Raw genomic sequence first — 22,085 nt, forward strand, 5'->3', positions numbered from 1 at the left:
AAATCAATTTCCCGTCAGGCCATTCGGCGGCGCCAAGCTGCGTATCCATGACAGCCGCAATATTGTTGTGGTGCTAGCAAAGAATGTACGGCTAGACAACCTCTCAATTACATCCAAATAACAGTTAAATGGCGCAATATTATTTTTGACAGGATCTTTATTTGGGCTCCACAAACAATGCCGCTCGTGCTTGGTCGCCGTTTTACCCGTGCTTTCCTCTAGGTAGCTTCCGTGAGAGTTACCCTCCTAGCATTAGCATTAGCATCTGGATCCAGCCGGCCTGATGCTGATCTGCGGAGCGGTAGAACATGACAGACGCCTCTGCGGCCAGCGGAGGAGACCATGAGAGACACGGAAACCAGTGTGTAAACACGGAGGAGAGGGAGAATGATTTCACGATACAACAGGAGAGCCGTGTCGCACAAACTGGAGATGTGAGTACTGAGGACGGCGTTAAAGGTCAAAGTGCATGCAGGTGATTGTTATTGTTTGGTTTGGAGAGAGAGTGAGATGAGCTGCAGACCTGTCCACTATCCCATGACTGTAAAAGGATATGAATGTGACGAATACACACCCAGCTAAACCGGCTGTTTTATGATGGACAGGTTCATCCGCTGCTTGATTTAAGTAAAGGAAGCTATACCGTCAATGGAGAGACGAATTTATAAATATAAATGTGCTAAAAGTCGAGTAGATCTGTCTTTACTAACAGATCCATGTTTCATGAAGCTGACCTTGTGTTTGCCTTGTTGGGGTTTATGTGACTGAGCAAGCAGGGAGATGACAGTCTGAGAATGTATGAACCTGAGCAGAGCCCCTCTCCTCAGATGACCCCATCATGTGCAGAGGCAGCAGAGGGTGCAGAGGCTGACAGTCACTACGAAAGTGTAACTGTAGGGGGAAAACAGTCACAACCCTGGAAGAGGAGCTTATAAATGTGACATTACTGTAGTGAACTCAAAAGTTAGGGGATGTGGTAATTTAAAGAGGTGTTGTCCTCCATATCCTGGGATAGTGGAGCAGCATCTGATCCTGCATGGGAGCAGAGAGGGCAAGGGACTAACTGGGCAGGCACACAGCAGACAGAATCAGGCCAGGAGGATCCAGTATCCTGATACTATCATGATGAGAGAGGGGGGAAATGCATGTCTACTCATACAGTCTACATTGTGCCAAGTCTTAGATCAGGTAGTGGATTATTATTCACATGCACGTTTATAAACCCCCCCTCTTCTCTCTGTTTGTCAGTCGTGGGTTATCCCGCAGCAGCCTGGACCACCACCCTCTCCCAGATGAAGCGGATGATAACCAGCTCCCTCAGCGTTTCCTTCATGACCTCCAGGAATCTGCCTCCATTCACAACAGGTAACAGCGTCCTGAGCTGCTCTGGTTTGTCATAATGCCATTATTTCTCCTCTTTGATACGAGTGATTCAGGCTGGGGATCAGGAACACACCAGGTCAACCGGGGAGCCACATTTCTCTGCAGGTTGATGAACTCCTTTGCTTTATTCTGTTTGTATTGCTGGTCTGGGCTGAATGCAGTCTGACGGACAGGCCGAGCTGAAATTACACGCAACTAACAAGCACACACACACATTCTGTGCCAACTGCTCCTACCAGTATGTTTTGTAATGTTACACCTTCTTGAATAAACAACTGACGGCTCTGGACACGTGAAAGGAGAAACCTGAAAGCAGTGGATTAATTGATATCACATTGCCTTCAAGTGTGCAGTTAAAAGAATAAATAATGAGGCATATTCAGTTACTGTGACTTCTGCTCTTTACTTTCCACTTGGAAACCTGGACTATGATTTGTGAACTAGGAGGAACAAGAACAGCTCCTTACTCACAGCAAACTAAGATGTCTCTCTGTATATTACATCATTCGCTATATACTCCGAATTCTACAATCATCAAGGCAGAAGCATAAAGAGCTGTGAGCTGGTGTGAAATATTTCTAGCTTAAGTCTGACCGATTCCTTTTCCTTTCCCTTCAGCTCGGAGACGTCTGCTGCCTCAGGCCATTCCGACTGTCCCACCGTCATCTCTGTAGACTCCCACCAGTCCTGGTCAGGAATCCACAGCTCCACAGGCACAGGGATCTCCACAGAGAGGAGCTCTGTTTTCTCCTGGGGCTACGATGTAAGAATATAACCAGAGTGTGCTGCAGTCACTCCCTCCCACTCTACACACATATACACTCACACTGCATTACTTTTCCCCTGGCATTCCTCCATTATCAGGACTCCACACTGTATTACTGCCCTGCACATTCTGCCGTCTGCTCCAAACTCAATATTGGCCAGCTTTTGGGAAAGAAACATAGAAGAGCCTCAGAGCCACAAAGTAAACTTATGTTAAATACAAAAAGAAGACGGCAAGATCAATGTGGGCGTACACAGGAACTTTGTAAAACTCAAACACTAAGAATAAGACTTATCAGAGAAACACAGAAGACGAGGTGGAAAGCAGATTTACCAGACTGGAGGAGCGCAGGGGAACAAACAGGAAACACACAGGAACAAACCAGGATGAAGCAACCAGAGGTGAGGGAAAGATGCAGACTTCACACACTCAGGGTCGATGACAACGGGGAACAGGTGAGGACAATCACAGGTGACGCTAGACAGGAAACACAAGTGCAGGAAGTAAAGTGACATACACAACAACAGAAGGTACTACAAAATAAAACAGGAAGTAACAGGAACATGAAAACACAGGCTCTCAACTTATATAGATGATAGATGAATTGTTCATTTTCAAGGCTTGATTCCTCTGGGTACTGATTTGTTGTCACGCTGTGCTTTTGTATCTTCAGCCGACTTCACAAAACTTTTCAGGACTTCTTTACTCTCCTGTCCTCAAGCTGCTCCTGAAAAAATCCATCTTCTCTCATTTCTGTCTTTCTCCCTCTATTTCACACCTCAACAATCCAACATGAGGATAAACACACACACACACACACACTCCAGGAAGCCACATGAGCTCTCAATTATGCACAGTGTTTTGCAGCCTGCTGTGACTTTAAAGTGTGTCAGTGTGGTGGCAGTCACTGCTGCTCAGCCTGCAGAGCGGAGGAATGACAAGCCTTCTTCTTCTTCTTCCCTGCCTCTCTCTTCTCTCTCTCTCCTTGCCTTCCTGTTTCCTATCCCACAGGAGTTTGACAAGGCGGCATCGCGGCAGGTGCAGCAGATGTTTGAGGAGATCGACAAAGAGTTGTACGAAGGCCGGGGCAGCGGGGGAGGGATCCTCCAGGGGCTGCAGGAGGAGTGCCAGCACTGGGCCACGCGCTTCCCTCATCTCAGGTACCACATCATCCACACACAGTATCACCCTCTGTGCAACAGGGCAGACCAGACGAGGCATTCTTACATATAGTGTTTGCATGTGTGCTTGATGATTCAGGATCCTGGGCTCTCAGCTGGTGTGTCCAGGCGATGAAGGCTTCCAGTGGTTTGCAACTTCGGGGAAGATCGGCTCCTCTAGCAACCCAACAACAAGCAAAGAGAAGGAGGATGATGGCACAGAGTAAGTGCTGATAGGAAGAGGAAACAGGAATCAGATACATTACCCAGAGAGGTTCATTAACCCTTCATCTTCTGCAGAATATACATCAAATGCATTTCCAAATGAAAATGCGCTGTGACTGCAAACACAATTTATGTTTCTCCAATCATTCATCAGATTCATCATGGGTTTAGTGCTTTGAGTTACTAATTTAAGCAAACTCTGCAACGGGAGACAAACCCAGACCCACTTAGAGCATTTCAAACTGTGCAGCGGTTGGTAAAGCTCTGCCACTTCAATCAAATTTACTAGAAATGCATTGACATCTTGACTGGCTGCCTGCCTGCCTGCCTGCCTGCCTGCTGGCTGGTGTGCAGATGACTGCTGCTGCTGCTGCACATCAATTATACATGTGTCCTGGCCAGAGATGTGGTTTAGAGACCTAGATGCTGTGGTTTGTCAAACAGCCATGTTACTTAAAGTCAGTTTGTGAGCTCACTGTGGTGAATCACTGCTGGGCCTCCCACCTGTGAGTGTAAACAGATTCATCTCCAGGTTCTTCATCTGTGTGGATCCTTGTCTTGGGTGAAAGGTTGAACGTGCAGGGCAGGAGAGCAGCACTGATCAAATCCTCCGGAGCAGCAGACTCCGGCAGGAACCCCGGCACCCATGAGGGCCCGAGTGGTCCGGACCGGCCTCGAGTGATAGAGGTGGAGGGTCTGATGGAGGAATACCTGGCCTATGACAGCAGGGACATGTAAGTGACCTCAGCTCTGTACACACACACACACACACTCATACTGTGTGTGTGTGTGTACTGACTCCTCCTCCCCTCCTCTGCAGGGAGGACGAGTGGGTGCAGGATTATTCAGAATCGGATCGGCGCTATCACTGCCTGCCCCCCGTCTCGCCGTATCGGTGCCGCCGCCAAGCTGTCCTCGACCTTCTGTTTGATGATGTGTGGCGGCAACTGGTGGGCACGATGAAAGAGCTGGTCCAGCGCCACTGGGAAGGCTGCAGCTCAAGTAGGGTTGAGTTTCACAATATGTTTGAGCTCTGTCTGTAACAGTCAGTCAGTCCATTCTTATGTTAAAGTGGATGGTAACTGGAGGAAATTGCACCTGTGATGGGCAGGTGAGGATAAGATCTGTGGGAACCTGAGCCCCGAGCAGCAGGACTCTCACCACCCCTTCATGCTGCTGGCCACTCTGCCCACGCTGCTCCCCAAGCTGGACCAGAGCAGAGTGCCTCAGGGGCTCCCCGGGGCTCTGCAGGCCCAGGTCAGTCATCTGAGGGGGTGGAGTCAGAATCAGGGTCTGACCGGGGCAACAACAAGTCACATCACATCACAAATATACATATACACAGCTTGACTGGATGGTTTTACCCATAATCCCTCAGCTCCTCAGCACAGCGTGGGCGTGATCTTCAGAATCATTAGTCTCTGCTCCACGCTTCACACTTGATTGTCACCTGTGTTTCACTTCTCTGCCTGTTGCTCTCTTCAGTCTTCTTCTCCACAGCCAGTTCATTAATTGTTACCACTGTTTCCCTTCCTTCCCTCCTTCCCTCCTGCTCTATCCTCTGCACCTTTCCTTCACTTCCCCCCCTCCCATTGTTTCCTCCTTCCACTGTTTCTCTCTCCGCTCACGCTTCTCCTCCTCCTCTTAAAGAACACAAAGTCAAGGGGCTCAAAGCACAAGTCCAGACGGAAAACCAAAAAGCAGAAAAGACCTCCCAGTGTATGTAACTCCTTAGAGCCAAGATGGCGGCTCATTATCTCTATCTGTGCTCGTGCGTCTCATTAATCACCAGCTGAGCTGAGCTGCTTTAACATCAACTACCTTCACTTCCTTTAGACTTTCCCTTCTCTGTCATAGCGAGTACGTTGGAATGCTTTGTGTTACTTCTTCCCTCAGTAAAGTCTTCAGTGCTCGTGCCTCCATTGCCTCCAGTCTGTTTGTTTTACTGCATGAGGAGTTGTGTAACACACATGTGAGGGCAGTGACCCTTAAATGAGCTTTATGTCTACTCTCTCTCTCTCTCTCTCTCTGTATCCCATCTGTCCTGTCGTCTCACTCCATTCCCCAGCCTGGTCGGGCACCAGTAGGAGGCGCAGTGACCCAGCACAACCTGAATGACCTCATCATGATCCACAGCATCCCCCTGCAGCAGAGGAACCTGGGGGTGCTGGACAGAACCCAGTATGGACACTTTCACATTCACCAGACCAAAGAGCGTTTGTTCTTTAGGACAGCAGAAATGTGTTAACGTAGAAAGGCAAAGCTAGAAACTGCTCAACCTATCCTTTACTCTACTACTGCAGGGAGCCGGTGGACAGGGTAGACAGGGCTTCCCACAGACCGGGCTCCAGCGTGGTGCCGTCCAGCAGAACCCGTCCCCGCAGACCCCTGGAGCAGAGCTTTACCTCGCTGTCCCGCCCGGCCCAGTCGGCTCGGCGCAGGAACCCTCCCCCCCGCACCCTCCTGCCCCTGGCTCCCGGTCTGACTCAGTCCAGCACAGCGGGGTCCATGGATGAGGTCATCCGCGGGACACGTCTGTGAGTCTTGGCATGGTGGGATCTCCCCCCAAACTTCCATCTCTCTCTTCTTCATTCGCTCCATCAGTCTCTAAAGTCGTGCCGAGTCTGAGAGACGGCTTTGATAGCAGCCTTCCTTTCAACTCCTGCCTCGTGGCTCTGTTGCCGTGGGAGACGATAGATGAACTTGTCATGAACCAGGAGCCAAAGCTTAATGGTGCAAAGTGCCAGTTGTCAATTCAACTGCAAAGTTCAGTGTCAGAGTTAATAATCCTGATGGTGTCAGCAGAGACAGAGCAGGCGGGTGTTAATGCCATCTTAATGCCACACACACACACACACACACCCTGTACTACTCTGTATTCAGTAGTTTGTCTCCATCCTCAGGCCGACAGCCAGCGACCGCCTGACCTCTCCTCTACTGCCTCTGAGCAGGAACACACTCCTTCCTCCCATCAGCAGTGGAGACCCAGAGTCTCACTCAGTGCAGCACAGCCGACCAGCTCAGGTATCAGTCACACACACACACACACTGTAAACTGCCTAAAGACCCGGTGACGGCGTGTATAAAGCCTGCGTGTGCGTCCGTCCGTCTCTCCAGCGTCATAAAGGCCCGTCCAGCCGAGCCCACAGCGCTCTAAACGACGAGGCCGGCTCTTCATTACCCAGGGATCGACTCCACCTGCTGGATGTGTTCTCTCGCCCCAACACCACTCACACATACAGGGTAGGCTGCTCTCTCTCTCTCTTCAACTCCACTCATCACTGCATACAGCACATATGAGACACTACTACTTTCATCACATCTCTATTTATAAACAAAGCTTAAGTGATAGTCAGTGTCGTCTACATCCTGTATTCTTTGATCAATCATAATTGGTGATTTGATTGGTTTTCAGTCGGACACACCGTACCGTCGCTCCTTCACAGTATTGGACAACGTGGGCCAGGGGCGACCGGGCAGAGCCTCAGTGGCCACAGGTCAGGACTCTCTAAGTCTCATACAGGCTGAATAAGAGAGAAACAGATGCTAATGACATCACTGCTCTCCATCTTTGGCTGCTTTAGAGACGGAGCCATGTGAGGCAGATCTCACCGTACATCTGTTGATGAGTTATGCATTCATTTATTTACGGATTCTATCAGATTCTCTGGGAATCGGTGTGACTGGCGTGAGTCTTGGCATCAGCAGCTCTTCCTTCTTGGACTCCTTCTCTCACCACCACTCGCCCATCAGGGACGAGGAGGAGCCAGACACACAAGCCGCCGCCGCCGCCCCAGGTGAGCGGATGAATACTCAGATAAACTCTCAATATGTTCATGTGTCTAACCTAACCTGAGATATTTATATTTAACCCTTCCCCCTCTCTCCAGCTCCTGTGTTAGCCCCCCCTCGCTCGTACACCAGGGGGGGCCTCTCATCCAGAGCCAGCAGACCCGGCTTATAGCTCCACTCAGCCATCCATCTTCACACAGCACACACTCTGCAACATCTGTGCCCACACACGGTCGCTTTGTTTTACAGGAGTAGCGTCATTTTTCATACTATACCGTTTTTGTGACTTTGTTTTCTATAGGCATATTTTTTTTATGTCAGACATTCAGTCGATGTTGCTGCCAAACAGAAGTCTCCAGTCAATGTCCATCATCACGTCGTAGGTGTGTGTACATATGTATCTATGTCAAGGTTCTGTATATAAACCAACACACACACACACACACACACACAGAGGAAATAAGCACTTTCTACTCTCTGACAGCACTGCAGAGAGTTTGGTACTGTATTTTATAAAGCGCACATTTCTAATCAGTGTGTTGAAAGACATGAGGGCAGCAGCAGGCAGGAGATCCGCTCTCACCTCATCGCCTCATCACCTCGTCACTCTCACAGGGCACGACCACAAGCTAAAGGTTTGAGGTTTGTAAATAATAACAATTCCCCCTGTTAAGACTGTTTAAAGTGTTTCTGTGTGTATATGTGCAGAGGGAGAATTGGACTCAGACGGCGTTGCTTCACTCTTCCTCCTTGTTTAATATGAGACAGCCATTCTACAAATGTGACAAATGTTTAAAAAAATGCTAAATTATTGAATGCATTTTCCTCTCAAGTTTATGTTTTTTTGATACAAAAAGAATAAAGCGATGTTAAAAGTCTGTAAATGAACATGGGTTTATTCCTCCGTCATGAAGGTTTGGACATCAGAGAAGAAGAACAGAAGACATTTTGTACAGAATCATACATGCAGATCAAAGGCATCATGAGGCAGCGGCTCATACATGGACTTTAGATTAGACCTTATTAAACAAGGTCAGGGATACTTGAAACCATCTACACACACACACACACACACTGAACTCACACACACTGAACTCACACTTCACTTTTTTCCTCTTTTCGGAGTCTTTGCACTTTTTTTGCAGTACTTGGCTTCCAGGTCCGACATGAAGCTGCTAAAGTTCTGCTCTCTGGACTTCTGTCTTTGCTGGGAGACGACAAGAATGTGAAAATGCATTTGATGTTATAATCTCTATTTTTATGTAACTGGATGATTGTAATGCGTGTGTTTGGTACCTTCAGCATCACGGCCAGGCTGTCCTCCTCATCGCCCAGCCCCAGCTCTTTCTGCAGCTCCTCTGCTTCTTGCCTCTCTTTAGCAGCCTAGAAGATCAACCACAGTACTGAGACGCTGCAGAACACACTGTGCTGGAGCTTTATGCATCTGTGACCGTTTATCAATGGTGTGAGACAACACACGAGCTGGGATATAGAGAGGATTTCCTGCTTGAACACGAGCTCCTCACCCTTTTCCTGCGGGCTTTCTTCTTCCCCTCTCCCTCCTGCGTGAAGGCTTTGAACGCAGTGGCTGCACCGCTCTTGATGGCCTCCTGGATGATGCTGCAGATTCTGGGCTCATCTTCCTGGGAGCAGCACATGACAGAGGCCATGATGGCCTCGATGTCTCCCTGGTGCTGGGCGTAGAGCTGGATCACATCCTGACGCTCCTCATCAGAGCCCTTGTACGTCTTCTCAAACTCCAGTATGTCCTGAACTGTAATCTAGGGACACCAGAGACGGAACACACACATCTAATCAGTTGCTAATCTTTTCATAGCTTTACTTACTGCTGTGTGCAGTGACAACGACCTCAACAATGTCAACAATACAATTCCTGGCATGTAACCGGTCCTCTCCGCGTGATGAAGGCAACATGTCAGTGATCTGTCCGTGCTTCATACATGTGCTGGCCTGCGCCCCTACCTTAGGGAACAGCAGCCTCCAGTAATCCTCCCAGCAGCGGTCCTGACTGAGCACGTCGGCCTCTTCGTCCACGGCTCCCTGCTCGTCGTACACGGCCCTCTGCTCCGCATCGCTCAGCACTGCATACAGCTTCCCCAGCACCTGAGGGGCACCAGGTGAGACGCACAACCTCAGACACATCGCACACATCAGCTGTTTACTGTCTGAATAGAGGCTGCTGCTTGCAGAATATACATGTTTGACTTTTGCCCTCGGGAGCTCAAACTTTGCAATGACATACTGCACATAATAACATACAACAACAACACCTAACAAAAGAAGCAGTCTTTAATGTTTTACTTCATGTTGTCCACCACTGGATAATTAAACACAACATCTGACCTTTCATGTGTGTGTGTGTGTGTATGTGAACCGTGACATCAATTATGGTTCCCAAAGTAGAGTGTGTGTGTGTGTGTGTGTGTGTGTGTGTGTGTGTGTGTGTCAATGATGTCACCAACTGTGAGATCATTCTTTTCAGATTCATTCCATGTCGCCCATCTCCCACTACTTTAATTTGTTCATAAACCATAAAATAAAAATAAAAAATAAATAAAAACACCCAATGCACATGAGCTTGAAATATAATATTAATGTAGTAAAATGTGAAACTGAAGCAGCATATCTTCATATTTGAGGAGGTCGAGCCTGCAACCTGATTGAAATGATTGATCAGTAAATGACAATGTTACACATGAAGGTTTCTACACCGACATCACAGCCATAAGTGTCATATTAGTGTCATATTAGTGTGGTATTGTTATGACAGCTAACGTGTTGTTAATGTGTCTCTCAAACAGTGAATGTTGCCGCTGTGTGCCGTGAGCTTCAGCTAGCAGGCCGAGCTCCGGTGTTCGCTTCACGGCGGCTTCACCTGGAACTTGTCGGTGGCCTGCGGGTCTTCGGGGGCCCGGTCCGGGTGGACCCGCAGAGACACTTTGTAGTAGCTCCGCCGGATCTCAGCCTCCGTCGCCCCCTTGCTGATGCCCAGCACCTCGTACAGGTTGGCGGTGTTGAAGAGCTCCTGACACCGGTCGAGCAAACCCATCCTGTTGTTTATCTGCTCGAGTATTTGCTCCGACAACGTTTAGAACTGAAGGTTCTGTTGCTTTGTTTCTTTAGTTGCTTCGATGCTTTGTTGCTTAGCTGAACTCCGCACGTCCTCCTCTCTGCTCCTTCTTTGTTGACAGAATTTGGCGCGCTAGCTTGTCAGCTATTTCCGTACGTAAGGTGACGCGCTGACGTCATACACAAACGCGCCCTCTTATTGGTTACCAGTAAAACGGACCCATGACGTAATTAGAGCAATTTATTAAAATCTTGTTTTAGCTGTAGAGAAATTTAAACGCTCCGATTTTTAAAGAAATATAGAAAAATGTAGAAAATGAGAAGATACATATATTCGAGGAGTTTCCCATAATCCCATCATTGCAAATTCCATAATTGTTTTGTTTGTTATATAGTATTTTCAAACAAAGCCAAGCAAATTAATTAAATTTATCCTTTGTTTACCTGTGTTTATTATCCAATTTAATTGAATTTGTTTTATAAATACATACGTGTGTGTGTGTGTGTGTGTGTGTGTGTGTGTGTGTGTGTGTGTGTGTGTGTGTGTGTGTGTGTGTGTGTGTGTGTGTGTGTGTGTGTGTGTGTGTGTGTGTGTGGGGAGGCAGTGGCTCAGTGGGTAGAGCTTCCGCTTGGGAACCGGAGGGTCGCCGGTTCGAGCCCCTGCCGAAGTGCCCCTGAGCAGGGCACCGAAACCTCAATTGCTCCCCACTCTGCGAAGGGTGGTAATGTAATGTAAGTCGCTTTGGCTGTGTGTGTGCGCGTGTGTGTGCAGGCATGCGTGTACTCACCATGGATACCAAGAGCGACATAACACCAATAAAAAAATAAAAACACATTATCTGTAATATAGAAGGAGGCTGGTCAGGCATTGCATTTTGGAAATCGTTCTCCCTAAAATTGAGTATCTACAACATTTAAACTCCCACTTGTCCTCTCTCCTCTTTACTTCCAGCGCTCCAGATTAGACTCATTCTCCTCAGTTGATTATCACATCATATTATGTTGTTTAACCGAACATGAAATTACCAGGAGCCCAAATGACTCAGACCCTCGTTTAGAAAGACATTAAATGAAATCATCCTCTGAGAAAACTTAAGCACCCCAAAAATGAGAATCTTCCCCATTCATGCCAGCACTATTTAACTTTCCCACAATGAACATCCCCATTCCAGCTCTGCCTGCACTCGTACATTAGCAGTCTAAAGCTCTCATCGTCGTAAACATTGCAGTAGCAGTAGCGTGGGGGATTTGATGGTCCGGTTTACATCCAATACTCATCCAAGGTCTTTGGGGTACAGATACCTCCGTGTTTATTGGAGCGTTTGAAGCAGCACAAGAATACATCAAAGACAACGAGGCAAGTCACTACGTCATTTTCACTGCTTCATGCGAAAGCAGAAACACAAGGATACACACTGACTTTGAACTAAGCATCTGTAGATTGCACCCATCTGTGTTTATAAGCCTGTACAATATGCGGCACTAAAGATAATATGCTGCCGTTCCCCCGCTCTGCCACGGGATCCAATTATTGCCCCATCTGTTTCTGTTGCATATTTGGCACAGTCTTTGTTATTGTGTTTGTATTTACTTCCTGTCATCACAAACCTCTCATGTCCTTTGTACTCGCAGACACAATGAGCACGAGGACGACATCATCATCATCATCATCATCGTCGTCGTCCTCTTGATTAACAACAATGGAAAAAAAGAGTTTGTCTGTACATGTTGTGAACGTTTTGCTGGTGTGCAGATCCGTCTCTTCTGCTCTCCGTACACATGCAGCACACTTGTATGGATAGTTGCTCCCAGAGTTTGAATATAACCACGGCTCCTCCGCAGGGTTTGCTTCCTTGTTATGGTAACAGTCTCTCTCTCCACAAACAACAGGCAGGTGGCTTTGTTGTCATGGTCAGTCTTTACAGCGTGTCCCTAGCTGATGCTTTCTCCGCTAAACTGGGACAGTCCAAACCCAACACAGGGCGGGGATCGGGGCGGGAGGGGGGTCGGGGGGGGGGGAAACAGGGGTGGGGGTTGCAACAGCTCAACACTCCTTCCTGGTCCTCACTATCTTGCTGGCGTACTTGATTGGGATCCCCCAGCGTCTCATTAGATAGACATCAAACACATATGCCATCCCGGGCTCCAGGCCCTCGATCACAGCTGTGGTGACGGCCCGCCGAGGATTCAGCTCCTGGAAGTACTTACAGAGAACTCTCTCGGTGTCGGAGCGGGACTCTGGCCCCAGACAGGGTGCGGTGGCTCCCCCGGCCTCCTGCTCCCGCGCCCCGAGCTGTCGGCGGTACACGCAGTACAGACTCCTCTCCTCCGTGCCCATCCAGGCCAGGGTCACGCTGCTGCAGCTCCGCAACCGGTTGAAAGACTTTATCTGCAAGGTGGAAGGCAGAGACGGCACAGCTTTGCGGTGGTAAGCTGAGGACGTCTGCATCTTGATGGAGGCCGTTAGATCCTGGGGTAGAGACGGATCTGTGGCGGCGCTCTGGGTCTGGGCGGAGGAAGTGCCTTCCCCCTCCAGGTGGATGAGGTAGGAAGGACTTCCCTGTAGCCAGATCTGGACTAAATCTCTCCCCACAGCCTGAGAAGTCAAAACCTGACCTTTGCCGGACACGGTGACCTTGACCCTTTGACCCCCGCCGCAGCTCTGCAGCGTGAGGAGGCCGCTCTGCTGCCAGCCCCGCGGGCGGAAGCTGAACACCTGCTCTGACTTTGAGGCCTTGTCGCGGAAAGTCACCCACCTCAGCTCGCCCTCTCTGAGCGGCGTGACGGCGGGCCGGGCCTCCTCGTGCGTGCGGGCGAAGGTCCCCGTGTACGACATGCTGGTCCTGTTCAGCCTGTCAATCACAAACACATCAAAGTAATACTGTGTGTCCGGCAGGAGCTCGGAGACGGTGCACACGCTCTCTGTGCCCTGACACACACACTTCAGATCAGCGTAGTCGTCAGTGGCGGAGGACGTTTGAGGTTGCGGGTCAGAGTCCCACTGCCGCCACCACCAGTCTTTCAAAACCGGCCAGGGCGTGACCTTCCTCCTGTCCTTCATCTCCTGTTTCTGTCTGGTCTCCTTCCTGATGCTCTGCCGGGCCGCACACACACTGGGGTAGTTGTGCTGGGCGTTGACGAGGACGCAGTAATCGTAACCTTTCTGTGTGTGAGGAAGCCCGGTGAGCGAGGCGCTGGGCGTCCAGCTGAGGCTCACGCTGGTCATGCCCACGCCCAGAGTGTGAACCCGAGGGTCGGCCGGCAGCAGGGGGAAAGTGCCTGAGGGCCCCGGGCCTTCATGGAGGAACACCGTGGCCTCGGTGTTCTGCTCCTTTGAACGCAGCCTCAGGATGTAGATGGCGGCCTGGGCGGAGGGAGGACCCATGTAGGTGTCCACAGCGTTGCCTGTGAAGCTGTGGATCTTCTCCTCCGTGCCGGGACCTCGCCACCAAACCTCCGGCACGCTCTTCTTACTCCCTGTGAGGACAGAAAACAGGTAACAGCCTCAAGTCGCCTTTGGACTCATCTGTCTTCCCTCGTCTCCTCCTCATCCTCTTCCCCCTCCTCCCACTCCTCCCACTCCTCCTCCTCCTCCTCCTCCTTCTCCTCCTCCTCCTCCCTCTCCTCTTTGAATCCCTCAAACTTGGCCTCCTCCAGAGTGAATAATTCAGGCAGGCTTTGGGACCCTGGAGCTCAGCGTCTGAATGATTCATGTGTCACTTTCTAATTTCATAAAGTTGTTTTAGCGTGTAGAAGATCCTGTTTAGATTAATCTGGGGACGAATTCAAACGCCGCTCACAGGCACGTTCTCTAATCCAGACATCAGGGTCCTTAGGGGGTGTAAATGAGATTATTGTGGTGAGTTTGGAACACAACACAACACCATTTTGTTGATGAAGCCCAAATTCTTCCACGCCACTTTGTACACATTTGATGAGAATAACATTAAACCAAGTGTGTGTGTGTGTGTGTGTTTGCACCTTTCCATACTTTAACATCCAAATCTAGAGGCTTTGTGAGGATGTGACATGGAGATAGGATGGTGTTCGTGTCTCTAAACAGAGATAGTGGCTGACATTTTGGGAATAAATGACTTCTTCTTCTTTCACGCTTTGAAATTGAACAAAGGGTTAAAATGTGCCAGATGGGAAGATAAAAATAAAATCTGTCCTATCTAATTTGTGATAAGGACATTGGGAGACACACACACACACACACACACACACACACAGTTTATCGACCTGTAAGGCGATGTGATGTTAAATTAAAAGGGGATTATAAACTGTGACCTCCAGCTAATCGCCGCCGTAGCTCATCATCCTCAGACATGACTGTGATGAAGACGATAGCGGCCTGATCCCCAGACTAACAGCGTGTCTCACACTCACACTGCAGGCTCTTCAGGGGTTTGTCCTTCAGCGTGCGGGCGGCCAGGCTCCACTCGATGGGCGGGTCGCAGGGGCTGACCGTCAGCCACACGGCCGCCGCCTTCTTCCTCAGAGTGAAGTACAGCCTGAGGAGGAAGGCCGCAGATAACAGCAAGATGAGTTTTCACGCCGACTGTCAAAAAGATAAACATCCCATTTCCATTTAACAGCGTAGTGACGGATGGGGAGGCGAGCTATCGGCCGCGTTCCATTCTGTGCAGCGTTCTTTCTCTTTTTGGTTGATCTGCAGATACGGCGGGCCCGTTATCGTTCACTTTCCCCAAAGCTGGAAGATTTCAACATCGCCACTATTTGGGCATTCAGCAGCCGTTGTCTTTCCTCCTGCCGACACGCCGATCAGTCATTTGATAGCGGCGGTGCAGAGGAGGTGACCTGAGCCAGACGATAAGGCCGCTCGGCTTCTGATGGATATCTGCCCACCTGCTGTAACTATCTGGAGTCGTGCTCGGCATCAGAATAATTACCTCCCTTATTACCATGCTGCTTTTTCAGGCCCGTAAGCTGTTTGCGGATTTCGGCTCTTCAATTTGCATGTTAGAGTGTTTGGCAGCGCCGCTTCCTCGCCGCATCTGAGTTCATCGCTTTAGTTTCCGCCCGTTCAGAAGGAGAGTGTCCGACCCACACCGCTCTGTGAGGGGATTCCTTTAAAAGCAACTTAGCCTCCGTTATTATCTAACCTATATGTGCCGTCTCTCCTTACAGACTGCATTATCTCTGCCGCTGTGCAGATGGCGTTTTGTTCCCAAACAGATGTGCGGCGCCGTCATTGTGAAGGGCACAGTGCAGCTTCTTTAATCGTGAGGGATTCATTTCAAAATCGGTGTTTTGGCGGCGTTGTTTGCCGTGTTTCTGCAGCTCACAGGGAGATTTGTGTTTCTCACATCTTCAGCTCCTCGGTTTCAGAGCGTGAGCACTGGCACTGGAGTTTAGGGTTCAGGCCAAGTGGGCTCCACTTCCTCTCTCTGTCCCTCTCCACTGTGGAGCTGGAAGCTGAGACGAGCCTCCGATAAGAGGGCGAGAGGAAGAGCGGTGACCGGGAGAACGGAAGAGAGGCTGGAGTGAGTGTGTGACCGAGGACACTCAAGCTGTGATCACAACAAGAAGATCATCACACTTTGACTCAATGCAGAGAGCAAATCTTCTGATACTAAAATAGGTTTGGTTGATCAGAAACAAGTGGAATGACCTCATTTTAGACACAAATTGCTCCGTTTAACTCCGCCCCCATCTCACAGACTGGTACTGCACCTGCGAGCTCGTCCTTTGGGGAGCGTTACCGTGGTGACCTTCCCCTCCGGCAGCCATGTAGTGGAACGCAGCGGCACCTCGTTCTCCGGTGCGATGGCCGAGTGCGCCTGGGGCCACCAGGGGCCACAGCTCAGCAGCACCGCCGCCCCGAGGAGACACGACGGGGACGAGAGCGCCATCCCTCCTTCACGGCTCTCCTGCTCTCTCTCCTTCACTCAGGCTCAGATGTCTCCCAGACTCTGAAAAGGCACGGAGCAAAGGTCAAGAGCATCCATCAGACACACACACGCACACACACACACACACACACACACACACACACACACACACACACACACAGCAAAGCATTTCCTACTGTACCATTCACAGAGACACTAAAGAGGAGCTGGAGCTGCTGATGATTCATTGATATGAAAAAAACATTCTGCTCTATTCAGACAGAATTATTCATGCAGGGGGAAAGAAATCGCTGCGCTGTCTTACTTTGGAATGTGTAGCACAGCTTGACACACACGCACGCACAGACACACACACACACACACACACACACACAGAGACACACATCAACCGTGGCAGTGTTCTAAAAGTGTGAAGCGAGTTGCTAATATGGCTGTGAAGCCGCCGCCGGCCTCACATCTCCGTTTCTATATTTAGGTGCAGAGTTCAGGTGTGTTTGTTCTGCAGACGTCCTTCGTCACGCCTGTTAGCAGACGACGGTGACGCCCTGCTGATGTGCAGAGGAACACACACACACACACACACACACCAAAACAACACCTGGAGCTGCTCTGATACAGTCACATCCAATCAGCGCACGCAGACGGACGCTCCTAAGCAGAACTTTCTCCGTCTCCGTCTCCATCTGTTTGTCTTCTTCTCCCTCCCTCCTTCCCTCCCTTCCTTCCTCTTTTCCCGTGCAGCTCATGTGATTGTGTGCTAGTTGATAGAATGATTACAGGTCTTCTTTGTCCCCAGAAAAGAGGTTTGTTCAAAGTCACACAGTCTTCCCCCTCCCTCCTCCCTCCCTCCTCCCTCCCCCGCCCCCTCCCCCAGCTAACTAGGTGTTTCATGTCAGTGCCGTGCCCTACAGATCAGATGACAATCACAGAGGGAAAGATGGAGGCGGTTTACAGACGCGGCTACATCTGAGTCTGTACCCGCGGCCTCGGGACGCACGGGGATCCCAACCGGCGAAACGGCCAGCACGGCAACAAAGTAGCAACGGCTCATTATCACCGCCGCACAAGAGGGAGGGAAGGAGGAAGGAGACGTGGAGGGGGAGAGAGAGGGAGAGAGAGAGAGAGAGAGAGAGAGAGAGAGAGAGATTGAGTAAAACTGAAATGGGAGACGGGAGGCAGTGGAGGAAGAGGATGTCAGAGAAGTAATTAGAGAGAGACAGAGAGAGAAATTCTGACTGTGAGAGTCTGAATCAGAGGGGAGGAGAGAGAGACATTCTTTCCATGAAGGTTTCTGGGATTTTGTTTCGGTGTTTTCAGGCTGATTGGTGTTTACTTTAGCCGCATGTCCAACCACTCCTAATGTGACACACATCAGCAGACTGCTGCACAGACTCCCTCTCTCTACCTATTTCTCTCTCTCTCTCTCTACCTCTCACTCTCTTTCTCTCTCTCTACACCTCTCTCTCTCTCTCTCTTAGTGTCTCTCTCTATCTCTATCTCTAACTCTCACTCTCACTCCCTCTCTCTCTCTCTCTCTCTCTCTCTCTCATTCGATAAAGATGCACACACACACACACACACACACACACACACACACACACACACACACACACACACACACACACACAGAGAGCTGGGTCTTGCTGCGTGTCTTCAAAACGCACCCGCTGATGAAATATGCATACAGCTCCTTCTGCAAATTATGGCCAATTGAATTTTCATAAGGCAAAAAAAAGGAGGCTTGGTTTTACACACACACACACACACACACACACACACACACACACACACACTCAGAGAGAGAGAGAGAGAGAGTAGTGAACTTAACTCCCCTCCTCCCCTCTATAAATAAATCCACAGTCTGCTTTAAACACAGGAGCTGAGGACTTTGATGGTCCCGCTCTGTCTCTGCCCGGCCCCTTTCTTCCTCTCCTTCTTCTTCTTCTTTCTCTCCTTCTTCCTCTCCTTCTTCTTCCTCTCCTCCTTTTTTCTCAGACGAGTTTCCTCTTTCCACTGGCTGTTGTTTATCTCTGACTGCCAAGCGGCTGACAGTGTTTGGGTTCTAACTGAAGATGCTTCACACTTGTCCTCTCTCTCTCTCTCTCTCTCTCTCTCTCTCTCTCTCTCTTCTTCTTTTTTAATGTCTTTATTTGAGAAGTTGCTCCAGGTCCTCAGAGGGGACAGGTTTATCTGTCCATGCTTTGTAGGAGCTATTGTCTGTCCTCCTGCGCTCCTCTGGCCAGGGACCATCTGCCTTCTGTTATCTCTTAGCAGGGACAGATTAAATGGCACAGGGTGGTCTCTCTCTCTCTCTCTCTCTCTCTCTCTCTCTCTCTCTCTCTCTCTCTCTCTCTCTCTCCCCCCCCCCCCTCGTCCCCAGCTACTGTGCCTGGGGTTCAGGGGTTCAGGTTGGGGGTTGATGAGACGGTGGCGAGTTAAGACGCAGCCACCAAAGCAACTTGATAGGATTTTACGGCAGATTTTCTCCATCGCTGCGTGTAAGTTTGAATATATTAACTCATCTTCAGTTCTTATTGTCCCTCTGTGCCTCACTCTCTCTCTCTCCCTCTCTCCTCCTCACCCCCTCCCTCCCTCCTGTTCTCTCCCCCCCCCTCTCTTTCTCACATCAGCACGTCCTTCCTGTGAACATATGTCCCCACTGTCCCCACTCTGCTGTCCCACTTTGCTTGTCAAACAGCAGGAGGATTATTGGGGCGATGATAAGATGGGAGTGACGGTCGGGATAAAGAGAAGAAGAAATGAGAGGAGTGAAGGAGAGATTATGGCAGATTAAAAAGCAGCAGAGATGTGATGATGATGAGGATGACGAAGACGAGTCCCTGTCTCCCAAGTAAGACGTGTGAAGTGATCTCTCCCCCCTGAAAACCAGCTGAGTCAAAGAAAGAAGTTGTGGACTTCTACATGCTCACACACACTCACACACACACATCTACATGCTCACACACACTCTCACACACACATCTACATGCTCACACACACTCACACACACACATCTACATGCTCACACACACTCTCACACACACATCTACATGCTCACACACACTCTCACACACACATCTACATGCTCACACACACTCTCACACACACATCTTCATCTCACACACACTGTGCAAGGACAACAACAACAACAACACGCATCCGTGCCCTTACCTTGTTCTCCCTCTCTCCGGCGCAGGGAGTGAGGGACGGGATCAGATGAGAGAAGAGTGGGGATGGATGAGGAGGAGGAGGAGGAGGAGGAGGAGGAGGAGGAGAGGAGAGGAGGAGCGACAGCAGGTTGTTGTCGGGTGTTTCAGTGAGCCGGTGCGTCTCCCGCGGGTGCTGCTTTCAGGAGGAGGTGTCTCTGCTGGGCTCAGGTGTCTCCGTCTCTCTCTCTCTCCGGGGCTGTCCCAGCTCACACACACTCACACACACTCACACACACACTCAGGCAAACAGGCGCGAGGTTCCTCTGGCGGGGCTGAGTGTGTTTTCCCTCTGATCCCTTGTGTCCCACCTCTCACTCTGCTCTCTCTCTCACTCTGCTCTCTCTCTCTCTCTCTCTCTCTTGCTCTCTCTCTCTCTCTCTCTCCCTCACACACACGTGGAGCCTTGCCCCGCTAAACACTGTGTGAATGTCATCCGGTCAGTGGAGCCTCCCACTCTCTTTTATCCCCCCTCTCCGTTTTCCTGTTTCACTCCCTCCTCTCCTCCCTCCCTCCCTCTCTCTCTCTCTCTCTCTCTCTCTCCCTCTCTCTCTCTCTCTCTCTCTCTCTCTCTCTCTCTCCCTCCTCTGGTAGTGATCTGAGCACACTTGCCATTCAGATGGGCTCGAGTGTGATGTGTGTGTGTGTGTGTGTGTGAGAGTGAGGGAATGAGTGGGTGAGGGTGAGGGGAGGATCACGAGAGAGAGAGTCGTGTGTGTGTGTGTGTGTGTGAGCAGTGTGAGAGTGAGGGAATGAGTGGGTGAGGGTGAGGGGAGGATCACGAGAGAGAGAGTCGTGTGTGTGTGTGTGTGTGAGCAGTGTTATGTGAAGGGGCGATGATGTAAAAGTTCTCTGATGACGTCAGTGTGAACAGATCTCTACAGTTGTGCGTCTCTGCCTGGTCCACCAGCAGGGGGCGCTGCAGGAGCCACCAGTCTGACTGACAGCACAGTTTGAGAACCACGACTTCAAACTACGTCATGGTTTTGTTCAACATTGTTGTTGTTTTACAGATCTTCTGCTGCATCGCTCAGGAGGCTCACAGTGTGTGTTCACTCAGGCTGCACAGTAACGTGACTTCACCGATTCTTGTATTTTTGAAGGTTATGAGCTCGAGTTTCACATTCATTCATTACATTCGATTGCTCGGCGCTCATATTTCAGTGTGACACACACACACACGCACACACACACACACACACACGCACACACACACACACACACGCACACACACAGTAATGAAGTGTTAATAAAGCAGTCTGGGCCGGCCCATAAGGTCTCCATACAGCACAGCTATACTGGCTTTGTGTTGTTCACCTATAGGTCAAGTGCAGATCTCAGTGGAGTGGGCGGAGTCAATTCATATCAGTGTCTCCTCTCTCCAACCCCACCCAGCCCGTCTCCTCTCCTCTCCTCTCCTCTCCTCTCCTCTCCTCTCCTCTCCACACAATGGAGGGCCTCATGTAGCGTGCTCTCCCTCCTGAGCTCTTTAATCAATAACATCAGGAAAATAAAAAGAGGCCGGCTGCATTGTGTGACCTCTCCCCCCCCCCTCTCTCTCTCTCTCCCCTCCCTCCCTCCCCTCCCTCCCTCCCTCCCCCTCTCTATTCTCTGATGGGGCCTTGTCTCTCTCCAGGTACTTCAGCTCAGGGCTATTGAGGTCTCTGTGAATGGGAGCCACTACACCCAGAGGGAATATTGTCTGACCGCAGGCTAACATCTGACAGACCCTCCTCCTCCTCCTCCTCCTCCTCCTCCTCCCTCCCTCCCTCCCTCCCTCCCTCCCGTCTCTCCTGTACGGCACCTCAGCTCAGAACAAAACGTATACCATCAATAAAAAGTCTCAGGTCAGGGGCGGCGCCCGCGTTAGAGGAGCCTCAGCTGTCTCTCCTCTGCAGGCGCTGGCACACTTCAAACTTCTCAAAGTTGGCAATCTGGCAAAAACGCTGGATTCTGTTAACTTCTCACACACGCCACTTCAAGAGCGCCTGTGAGCTGTGTGTGTGTGTGTGTGTGTGTGTGAGCACCTCTCATGCTGGTGTTGCAACAAAAATGAATGGATTTGTTAATGAGTGAGAAGCAACATGCAGGCTGTTTGTAAAGCTTGAGACATCTGTCCAACATCTGTCTGACCTGAAACCACTGATGCTCAGGGATGGATGACACACACACACACACACACTGCTGCCGTCATGACTGGCCTGAATATTCTTTTGATCCCACAGACTGCACCCCCGCCCCATTTGACATTTAATAATTGATCAACCAACAGTCACCCAACATAGTATTCCACTGAAGAAGCAACAGAAAGTGGAACTGAATCTTTCTAATGGCATAATTGCATGAAAGAAGCAGCAAACTGCCCTCTTCATCTATTATTGATGCTTGCTTACCAGCCATGCATAATGCAGGCCTCCTCTTCATCACCCTCCTGTATTAAATATCATCTTCTGGGGTCGGGGGTCTGTGGATGAGGGGTTTACATGGAGGAGACGAGTGTGAGGCAAAGAGGTTCAGTGGGACTGACAGTGAGAGGGAGAGAGAGAGAGAGAGGGAGGGAGAGAGAGAGAGAGAGAGAGAGAGGGGG

The 22,085-nt window shown here is 50.1% G+C and overlaps 3 protein-coding genes across 3 annotated transcripts; 1 reads left to right on the forward strand and 2 right to left on the reverse strand.

The window, feature by feature from the left end:
* The first annotated feature begins 33 nt into the window (after positions 1–33).
* On the forward strand, positions 34–8,112 carry fam149b1 (family with sequence similarity 149 member B1). The gene is made up of 15 exons (XM_076137206.1): positions 34–434; positions 1,249–1,365; positions 2,002–2,146; positions 3,161–3,309; positions 3,410–3,532; positions 4,104–4,268; positions 4,355–4,536; positions 4,646–4,791; positions 5,603–5,715; positions 5,838–6,071; positions 6,438–6,558; positions 6,652–6,777; positions 6,950–7,031; positions 7,197–7,331; positions 7,425–8,112. The coding sequence occupies exons 1-15, from the start codon at positions 388–390 to the stop codon at positions 7,496–7,498; spliced, it is 1,959 nt and encodes a 652-aa protein (XP_075993321.1). The 5' UTR covers positions 34–387; the 3' UTR covers positions 7,499–8,112.
* Positions 8,113–8,206: 94 nt separating this feature from the next.
* On the reverse strand, positions 8,207–10,564 carry dnajc9 (DnaJ (Hsp40) homolog, subfamily C, member 9). Its single transcript, XM_076137207.1, has 5 exons — positions 10,223–10,564; positions 9,310–9,450; positions 8,853–9,107; positions 8,623–8,709; positions 8,207–8,533 (listed from the first exon to the last, which is right to left on the reverse strand). The coding sequence occupies exons 1-5, from the start codon at positions 10,394–10,396 to the stop codon at positions 8,429–8,431; spliced, it is 762 nt and encodes a 253-aa protein (XP_075993322.1). The 5' UTR covers positions 10,397–10,564; the 3' UTR covers positions 8,207–8,428.
* A 1,896-nt stretch (positions 10,565–12,460) lies between these two features.
* On the reverse strand, positions 12,461–16,292 carry ndnfl (neuron-derived neurotrophic factor, like). The gene is made up of 3 exons (XM_076137190.1): positions 16,114–16,292; positions 14,806–14,930; positions 12,461–13,893 (listed from the first exon to the last, which is right to left on the reverse strand). The coding sequence occupies exons 1-3, from the start codon at positions 16,290–16,292 to the stop codon at positions 12,461–12,463; spliced, it is 1,737 nt and encodes a 578-aa protein (XP_075993305.1).
* Positions 16,293–22,085: the final 5,793 nt, after the last annotated feature.

The sequence above is a fragment of the Genypterus blacodes genome, unplaced genomic scaffold (assembly GCF_046128005.1).
Source record: "Genypterus blacodes isolate CSIRO-AG114 ecotype Tasmania unplaced genomic scaffold, CSIRO-AGI_Gbla_v1 ptg000299l_1, whole genome shotgun sequence".
NCBI lineage: Eukaryota > Metazoa > Chordata > Actinopteri > Ophidiiformes > Ophidiidae > Genypterus > Genypterus blacodes.